The sequence below is a fragment of the Nicotiana attenuata genome, unplaced genomic scaffold (assembly GCF_001879085.1).
Source record: "Nicotiana attenuata strain UT unplaced genomic scaffold, NIATTr2, whole genome shotgun sequence".
In the NCBI taxonomy this organism is placed as follows: Eukaryota; Viridiplantae; Streptophyta; class Magnoliopsida; order Solanales; family Solanaceae; genus Nicotiana; species Nicotiana attenuata.
Window position 1 is genome coordinate 43,122 of NW_017673931.1, and position 10,184 is coordinate 53,305.

General features: G+C 34.9%; 1 protein-coding gene across 2 annotated transcripts; it reads right to left on the bottom strand.

The window, feature by feature from the left end:
• Nucleotides 1-2,468: 2,468 nt before the first annotated feature.
• LOC109217650 (LOB domain-containing protein 6-like) lies at nucleotides 2,469-6,750 on the bottom strand. 2 transcript variants are annotated; one of them, XM_019381913.1, is made up of 4 exons: nucleotides 6,352-6,750; nucleotides 5,542-5,611; nucleotides 4,398-4,829; nucleotides 2,469-2,853 (listed from the first exon to the last, which is right to left on the bottom strand). In XM_019381913.1, the coding sequence occupies exons 3-4, from the start codon at nucleotides 4,759-4,761 to the stop codon at nucleotides 2,642-2,644; spliced, it is 576 nt and encodes a 191-aa protein (XP_019237458.1). In that variant the 5' UTR covers nucleotides 4,762-4,829; nucleotides 5,542-5,611; nucleotides 6,352-6,750; the 3' UTR covers nucleotides 2,469-2,641. The 2 variants fall into 2 exon arrangements, with proteins under 2 accessions (XP_019237458.1, XP_019237459.1); XM_019381914.1 differs by lacking the exon at nucleotides 6,352-6,750 and adding an exon at nucleotides 5,716-5,866.
• Nucleotides 6,751-10,184: the final 3,434 nt, after the last annotated feature.

Consider the following 10,184-nt stretch of genomic DNA (forward strand, 5'->3'; position numbering starts at 1 on the left):
AACCATATATTGTAGAGCCCAAATGGAGTTCTGAGCAAAAAGTTATGTCTATTTTACTAGACAGTGCGCAATATGCCTCCTCAAGTCTTCGTTCGTACTTAATTATCAAATTTGACCCCCGAACACGATCCCGGCTTAATTCCTTGAGCTTTTACTCAGACTTCAAAGCTTCAAATCACTTAAATTCATTCCATAACATCTATATAGCTCGGAATCACTCCTACAAGGCATAAAATACACCATTAGTGCAAAACACTAGCGATTAAAGCGCAAACTCAATTAAAGTGCAGTAAATTAGAGTGTAAAGCGACTAAAATACGTAATTATAGCCTATCATCAGTACACGTTATATTTTTAATAAAAATCAACTATTCGTTCCGTTTCAAATTAGATGAGGTACTTTCCTTTTTAGTCCGTTCCAAAATAAATGACACATTTCTAAATTTGGAAATAATTCAACTTTATGCTCTTCATTTTACCTATTGTACCCTTAATGAGAAGCTTTTATAACCACAAAAATGTCATGGCCCCACAAAACTTTTATCCCTTGAGCTTTTAAGACCACAAGTTTTAAAAGTCTTCTTCTTTTTCTTAAACTCCGTGCCGAGTCAAACTACCTCATTTAAATTGAAACAGAGAGAATAAATATTTATAAATATCTAATTGTGAACTCAATTATCATTGTATATTAATTTAAAATTACAATAAAAATAATAAATTTTAAATCTTAGATACTAAAACGACAAAAGCATGGAGTAGGATACTTGGTGAGACTATGAGATGTGTGAGAGAAAACAGACCCACCACCCTCACTGTTGACTGTACTCTGCCAACAATATTTACATTTCAAAAAGGGCAAAATACCATCATTGCGTTAGTACATCATCACTCTGACTATTATGTCCTTTTTCTTTTTCTTTTTTGCTATCTGAAATGAAAAACCCTAACCCTAATATATACTACTCCTTAAATGCTCCAACATTTAAACGTCTCTGGTTTTTATTTTTTGATTGTGCATTGTCCTCACTACTTAATGTCTTCAACAACCCCTTCACTGGTGGATTTTACATAGGTCCTCAATTGGTCTTTTTTTTAATAACTGTTATGTCTGGACTAACTTGCGCATACCTCGACTAGTTCTATGAGATATATGTTACCTTTGTCAACCGATCTTTTTTTAAAAAACCGTGGTGTTTGGACTAACTTGCGCACACCTTGATTAGTTCCACGAGATACATGTTACCTTCCTCAATCAATTGATTATCATAATTTGACTTTTAAGTGGTTCGAATATGAAGTTGGGGCGATTTTAAAGTTTCGTTTTTTCTTTAACATAAAATATTTATTTTTGGTGAAAAAACTAAAATAAAGAGTATCTCTGTCACTATTCCACTCTCTGCCCCAAACTCAACACATCGAATCTGTGTAATCCCTAAACTTTAGGGTTGTGACCTATTTTTGCTTCAATTTTTTGGATGTCTTTGATGTACTGATTCTCATGTGTGAGTCCAAAGGCGGACCTAAGGTTTAAATGTGGCGGGGGCAGCACAATCGAATAAAAATTTGAGCAATGCTGGATTGGAATCGAACCTAGGCACTGAAAGTCAAGTTATGCCATCCAAATTGACCAATGCAACTGCCTAAGTTTTGAATCTTAGGGTGTCAATTAAAATATATACAATACATGATATTTAATGATATATACATATATTTTTTCTGAAATTACCGAGGACCGATGACCCCTCTACCCTAAGGGTAGGACTGCCTCTGTGTGTGACCAACCAACTATATAAGCCCATATAAACCAGGGGCGGATGTAGAGCAAATATTACGGGTTCTCGTAAACCCATTAACTTTTGCATAGACCCTGTATTTGTACTAAAAATTCATTACAAATATAAGAATATATAGCATGGAACCCAGTTCGTTGGTCCAGTTATTATGAGATTAACTTGAGATTGTTATAGGAAATCATAAGCTTAAAATTTTGAATACGCCTTTGATATAAACTATATATTATTATAGTTTATAGTGGTAACTATTTTCTTCACATTACGTAAAATGAACTCTTATATTTGACTTCGGCTGCTGTTACATTAAAATGAACTCTCATTAGAGTATAGTTTTTTTACAACCATTATTATCTATAGTTATCTTAATGGTAATATTATAATATAAAGATTCTTTTACATGAGCTCATTTGGTTACCGTGATTATGAACATAATCTTTTAAACCTAATATTGGACAAGAATATCTCATGCTTTGTAATTTGGGTATTTTTTATTTTTGGCATAAGTAATACCAGTATAATTTTATACCAATCCAGTGTAGAATAACAATTCAAGAATTAGCTAAAACCTAAATAAATAACAAATGACTAAATTATCCTTCTCCCAGCCTTTCTGTTATGAAGGTCAAGGTTAAAGTTTGAAACAAAACTTTATTCAATTTAAAAGCAAACATATGTTTTAGAATCTTGTACACTGTATAAATTTTTTTTCTTCATTATAATGAACTTATAAACAGATGATCATACGTACTGAATAATTCAGAAATTATTAATCTCAATATATTATAATCTATGTATATAATCTCAACATAATTTTACCTTCAAACAAATAATTTCTCACTGTATAGAAGTCAAACTCCAAAATTATTACTTCCTCTTTCAAATCTTCGTATAATTTGTTGTTGTTGTTGTTGCTGCTGATCTCTGGGGAAAAACTGATGGTGATAGAGGTGGTGGTTAAGGTCCGGCCTCCCACCCCCTCCTCCTCCCATAAAATTGAACCCCAGATTATGCTGATTGCCTGCTGCCAAGAGGCTATAACTGTTCGTACTAGCAATGCCTCCTGTTGAATAAATAATTAAATAAATAAAAGTTTGTTACATTTACTAACTTTAAATTTTAAATTAATAAGTAATGGTCACACAATTCAATTTTCATTATTGAAATATTAGACCCGCACATGAAGACGTGCTGATGATGGAAGAAATTCAGAAATAGCCAGATTTACAAGTGGTCGTTCAAAAATAGCCCAGTTTCAAAAGTAATCGAAATTTAGCCACTTTTCATGTAAAGATAAATCTGAGCGAAAACACTGTTGAAAACCCGAAAAATACGCCAGTATATTATGCTGGAGTTCCAGCATAAGTATACTTGAACTCCAACATATTATACTGGAGTTCCATGATAAGTATGCTGGAACTCCAGCATAATATGATGGAGTTCCAGCATAAGTACACTAGAACTCCAGCATAATATACTCGAGTTCCAACAAAGTATATTATGCTGGAGTTCCAGCATAGGTATACTTGAACTCCAGCATATTATACTGGAGTTCCATGATAAGTATGCTGGAACTCCAGCATAATATGACGGAGTTCCAGCATAAGTACACTAGAACTCCAGCATAATATACTGGAGTTCCAGCAAAGTATACCGGTCCAGTATAATATGCTGGAAGTTCATACACAAGTGCTCGAATCTCCAGTATATTATGCTGGAACTTTCCGTGTGTTGGAGTTCCAACATAATATGCTGGAATTTCATACACAGGTGCACCGAACTCCAGTATATTATGCTGGACCGGTCTTTGTTGCAACAAAATAGTGGCTTATTTTTTATTGACTTGGTAAACACTGGCTATTTTTGAATGACCAGTCCGAAAACTGGCTAGACCGTGCTATTTTTACGCTGATGATGTAAATTGAACGGGCAATTCGGTACACTAAGCAGGGGCGGATTTAAGGGTGCGGAAGGGGATTTACCCGAACCCCCTTCGCCAAAAATAACTATTACTTACCTCTATATATTATGTTTTGAATCTCCTTGACACAACACAAAAGCATAGTTTAGTGGTCAAGGGGTTCAAACACTTTGTGAGGTCACTAGTTCATTCTTATTGGCCACAATTTCTTTTAATTTTTTAACTTTTTTATTTTTGAACCCCTTAGCGAAAATTCTGCTTCCGCCACTGGCACTAAGCTCTCGCTATGTGCGAGGGCCGAGGAAAGCCCGGACAACAACGGTCTTAGATTGAGAGTCTACATATAATGTAAAATTATATGGGAGCTACATTGGTAGCTGAAAAGATTGGGAGTCTATATATAATGTCTAGGGATTTCTTAATGGTGTGAGGTCTTTTGGGAAAAATCGTGCGGGCTTGGCCCAAAGCTGACAATATCACACCATGTTAAGAGTGTATTTGGGCTGGTTGAGCCCAACAAAGAGGATGTTTCCGCGGCTCGAACCCGTGACCTCCTGGTCACATGACAACAATTTACCAGTTACGTCAAGGCTCCCCTTCGTATTGATGATGTAAAATTAAGTAAATAAAATTGTGCATGTCTAACAACTTAAGCATTTAGATAAAGTAGTCAGACAATTGGATACCTCCTATGTTTTGGTATTTGGAAAGCTCAGATTTGGCACAGCTAAGGTCAAGTTGGAGCTGTCGAAGCTGGTGTTGAAGAAGCGAAATGACGCCAACGCAACCATAGACGGGGTCGCGGAGGCGCATGTCAGCTTCATAAGCGAGAGAGTTGACGGCATCTTCCCTTTGGTGAGGCTGCAATTCGTTGAGCAGCTTTGTCACATTACTGGCTCCAAATATTTTGTGAACATTTGCAAATTTCTGGGGTTGATCTGGTGGGAAATAAGGAGCAAACACGCATTCTGGCTGGCATTTTCGACGTAGGAATTTACATGCTGCACATGGTGAGTAGGATGATAATGTAGATGAAGAAGATGAAGCCATTCACAAGTATTATAGCTAGCTTGCACAAACACTTCTCTTCTTTTGTTTCTTCGTTTTCTCTTTAGTACCTGGAAATAACAACATAAATAGTTAGGATCATTTAGAAGTGAAGTACGAGTGATGCTTCATAAATAAGCCTAAGTACGACTTCGTTCATTGCATTTTATTTGATGATGTTTGATTGAGCATAGAGTTGAACAAAGGGGAAAAAAAGATTTTGACGCACAACTTCACTACACTTAGAACTTAGTCAATTAATTAACATCTCATTACAATATTTATTATGACTTATAAAAATATGTCATTAAAGATATAAAATGAGAAACTAAAAGTTAGAGAATTTTGAAATATAAAAAGTTGTAACGTTTTAAATAGAACACTGAAGTAACTAATAACAGTTTGAACGGGAGCCTTGGAGCAACAGTAAAGTTGTCTCCATGTGACCTATAGATCACGGATTTGAACTGTAGAAGCAGGTATTAATGCTTGCATTAGGCTGTCTACGTCACACTTGGAGTGCAGCCCTTCCTCAGATCCTGCGTGAACGCAGGATGCTTAGTGCACCGGACTGCCCCTGAAGTAACTAACAGTTTCACAATTGGAATTTATGATTATATATTTTCTCAGAAATTTGGTGAAGATTGGACTGCAGACATATTCTTGAATCTTGACATAAGTTAACCCTTTTCTCTTATATTTCTAACTTTTCTCTATATCTATCATCTTTGTCCTAAAGAGAGAAAAAGAAATGTACAAACCAAGAGAAGGAAAATGATATACCTTTTTTTTTTCTCCTTATCCCTTTCAGGATCTTGCTGCTGCAATTTAACCAAAGGAAGCAGAAGTATCCCTACAAAAAACTTTATTGTATTTATCGTATGACTGAAAAAGAAGGGGTGAAAGAAGAAATTAAAGGAGCAGCAGAAATAGAAAGTTCAGAGACTAAATATATACGTCTCTACATGAATATAAAAGCAATTTTCTCCATATAATCCCAAACTCTCTACTAACCAGAAACCAACCTAGCTAAAGTATATATCTAAGAGGGTTAAGTGAATTTTTTTAATAAGGGGTTTAAGAATGAAAGAAAATAATACTCTCTCACATCAAGAATGAAAGTACTTTATTTGTCATTTTAGCTCTTTTCACGCAAATTGAGAAAAATAAAAATACATAACATAGTTTACTACTACATTAATATTTAGGATATAGTTGAAAACAAGTAATAAATTAATCTTCAATTCCTAAAGCGATAATTATTTTGGGATAATATTTTTGAGCAAACACGACGATTAAAATGGGACGGAGGGAATATTATAATATAATACTCGTATTAATTACTAAGGAACTTGGGGTGGTTATTGTGGGGATTATCGGATCCCGTGACGATGTGAAAGTAAGAGCTTCATATTTGTAAATACCTATTGTCTCACTCATTACGATGTTATATTAGCAAATTAATTAATCAGATATTGCTTGGATTCATTCGTTCACAAGATACTTCAATTGGTCAAAATTTCGATTTTATTAATTATAACTAAGAAAAACTTAGTAAAATGGAAAAAAAGAATGAGAAGGAAAGTTTTGTACCTCAAGTTTCCGTGCCAATGTCCTCGAACTCTTCGGTCAAACCTTTCTTTTCCCTGCCCAAATTATTTTCTTTTTTTTTTTTAACTTTCAGCGCATATTTATATTTTGACTCGATTATTGTGATTGACAGCTGAAAGTCAAGCTTTTGGATCTCGTGGAGTAAAAGCTATCTTTTCTTTCAGTTCAATATTTTTTTTGAGAATATATATTTGAGTTTCCTTTTCGCTATATCAGAGAGTTCAACTTTTTTGTATATTTTGTATGTACTGAATAGAGGTATGATATTAAGTAGAAGTAACCCTATTTGAAAAGGAATAATATGGCAATCTTTAAGCTTCCATTTTTATGGCCAAAAAAAACTGAATGCATATAGTAGGAGAGGAGTAGTAAGAAGGGGCAGGAGACAAGCATATAAAGAAGGTGGACAATAAAGCCAAACGGAAGAAAAGGAAGACTCTTGAAGATGTTACTGCTGTTTTGGCCTTTTCCTTCAGGAGGTGGGTGGGTGGGTAGACCATATTTTAATGGCGGAATGGTTTCCTGGCCATTTAAATTTGACGGGGTATTTAAAAGTCGATACATAAACTTTCAACTTTTTCATTTGAACACTCGAACTCATTTTGTTCCGTAACTAATAAACACATTTGACCATTGACCATGCCCATGTGACGTCAATTGGTCCTAATCAGCATGCCGCGTGAGGAACACAACGCACAGGAGCGTGAAAGCCCCCTTCACAACGCCCAACAATACAGAATGAGTTGTATTTAAGTGTTTTCTTATTTATTCCTTCTAAAATACCCTCTTCCTCCATTTGTTAAAATCAGGAGCTCCATTCCTCCTTCTTGTAAAATCTAAAGCTCCATTTTTAATTTTTTTTTCTTTTCTCAAAAAATGATGAAAAGTCATATATTTTGTCATTGTGGAGTTGAAGCTAAGTTTTGCATCACTTGGATCAAACGAAGCTCGATCAGAACAAGATTAACAAATAATAAACGAAAACAAAAAAAATGGGTGAGTGATTATGATCAATTTTGGAAGGGGGTGTGAGTGCATCGATTTTGGAAGTTCATCCAGCACCGCTGACCTCACGCCATAAACAAGTCCTTTTTGAATGTTGGAGCGAGAAGACTTAGAGAGCGAGCGGCCAATACGTGAAAGTATCATAGGTAATTCCCATAACATGAAATGAACAATTTCAAAACCCTAGAATTTGATTTTGAAACGGGTAAATTGAAGCTAATTGATTGAAAATGTCACAAAAAATTTAACAAAATTAATCTATAATTTAAACAAATTTATAGGATCTTTTTTTTGTGTGTGAATTACACTAGGCTATGGCATTTGGAGCTATAGTTTAGGTCGGATAATTTGCAGAGTTTGCGTGAACAGAGGAACATGGAGAACCGGGAATGAACAGGGGAGGGTTTGGTCAGAGAGAGGTTAAAATGAGGGGAGGGGGTCGGTCTATGGAGTAAAAGAGGGGACCCCGATCTGTTGGGTTAGGGTTTTGACGCCCTTGACGTATAAGACATCCATTGGTCATTTACTGACTAGATGGGCACCTATGTGTATGCGTAATACACGCGCGCATGGTCTCTTGTCAGATGTGTTTATTAGTTACGTGAAAAATGAGTTCGAGTGTTCAAATGTGAAAGTAGAAAGTTTATGTATCGGCTTTTAAGAACCCGACAAGTTTAAGTGGCCAGGAAGCTATTCTGCCTATTTTAATTTATACTCCCTCTGCCCCATTTTATGTGGCGGCCTTTGACCCGGTACAAAATTTAAGAAAAAAATAATTTAATTTGTGGTCTAAAATAAATCGTAGATAATTATTTCTAAGAGTAAAGTAAGAATTTTAATGATAAATTATTCTAAATAAGAAAATATAACATTCTTTTTGAGATTGACTAAAAAGGAAAGAATACTATATAAATCGGGACAAAAGAAGTATTATACAATGACAATATAAAAAAGTATTTTACACTATCAGGCCATTTTAATGAAACACAATGGAGTTTGAAGTACGAAAGTCAAACTATTTAACTTGTGATATCGAACATAGAATTTTTATTTTTTTAAAATAAACTTTATATATTTAAAAATTACATAAAAAATAAAATATTGTAAATCAAAACAATGACTAATAATTTAAACTATTTAAAGGTATCATGGTAAAGAAGAATCTCGTTGACTCTTCAACCAGTAATATTGCCATATAAAGTAGAACAAATGAAGTGATATATATAAATCTCATTATAAGTGAATAATTATCTAAAAAAGTAAAGTAGATAACCTGCTTTAACATGTTAAATTACTTTCATTGTGTCTATGCTGTCCGTTTCATATCCAAGAAAATTTGAACTTTATGAGTTCGGGCTAGAAATTCTATCACAACTCATTTGATTTATTAGGTACGAAATTTATACTTTTATTTAGTGAACTTTATATATATGTGATACAACCTAGGAGAACCACATAAACCCCACATCAACATTTTGTAGTACCGATGTGGGACTCAAGTCCCATTCCTTGCAATAGCTCATAACAAACCACCACGCTCCGCACCCATCGTCCTCGACGGCTGTGCGCTAGACATTTCTAGCCCCGGGCGAACAGTGCAATACCGACGTCACCATCCAAGGCACGATGGGCACAGAGGGTGGTGGATGGCTTTGATACCATTGATACAACCTAGGGAGAACCACACCCCAAAAGCTAGCTATTAAGGTGGGAGAGCCCAAGGCTATATAAACCCCATATCAACACTTTGTAGTACTGATGTGGGACTCAAGTCTCATTCCTCGATAGTTCATAACAATATGCTCTTCGAGCCAAACTACTAATTTCAAATGAATCTCAAAACTTGCACTCAACATCCGCCTTTGATATTACTGTATATAAAGTTAAATCTGAAAAGAAACCAATAGGGAGGTACTAGAAAATAGAAATGAAGGGGGGAGGAAGTGGAATAATGTAGGGCCAGGGGCAGATCTAACCTTAAGCATATAGATTTTAGTGAGCTCCGTAGCTTTTCATATTTTGTATTTGTATTAAAAATTTATTAAAAAATTATAAAAATTTGACTATAAACTCAATTATTGCTATATTTATAATTCGAAATCGCTCTAAAATTCATAAACTTTAAATTCTAAATCTGCTTTTCGCAGGGACCGAAAGGGAAGGAAACAAAAATCGCCCAAGAGAAGAGGCTGCGAAGGCGGAGGCAAAGTATAGTAAGTAGATTTGGAGGATTCTTTATTTCTGCGTTAGACGGATTGATGTCATATATTTATTGTGAATCTGTTGATTATCCATCAATATGAAGCATTTCAGTTTTTTCTTTCATTTTTTTGGTAGAGAAATTATGATTATACTACAAAAAGGATTGAAGTGGGGTAGGGAAATTGAGGCAAATTAAAGAAGTCTCGTGACATTGATGTGACCTTTCCTAATTATTCCATTTGTTACACATTCAACTTCCTGTCCCAACGCCCCACATCCCCTTCTCCATCTCTCCTTTTGTTTTCTAGTGGTTTTTTTTTTTTTTCGGTTTTCAAAGATGACCGAAATCTAAATAATGAGTTTTGGGACTCAAAATACTTTTATACAGTTAAAAAAAAAATTATCTTTCTAACTAAAATGCAGTATTATACTGCGTTTTAGTTTAACGGAAATTTAGCCGTTAAAGTAAAACGCAGCATAATATCGCATTTTAGGAAAGCGCAGTATTATACTGTGTTTTACACCTCAATTTAAAATCCCCCTTTCTTCCCCACCCACGACAGAACAGACCCCTCCTCCATTAAAATACTCCAGCAGCGGTCCCCCCC

Bases quoted from the DNA above. Each gene is read 5' to 3' on its own strand.
- LOC109217650 (XM_019381913.1), bottom strand. From the start codon at position 4,761: ATGGCTTCATCTTCTTCATCTACATTATCATCCTACTCACCATGTGCA. The intron at 2,854-4,397 runs GTATCCAATTGT...TTTATTCAACAG, and splicing joins CAAATACCAAAACATAGGAG to GAGGCATTGCTAGTACGAAC.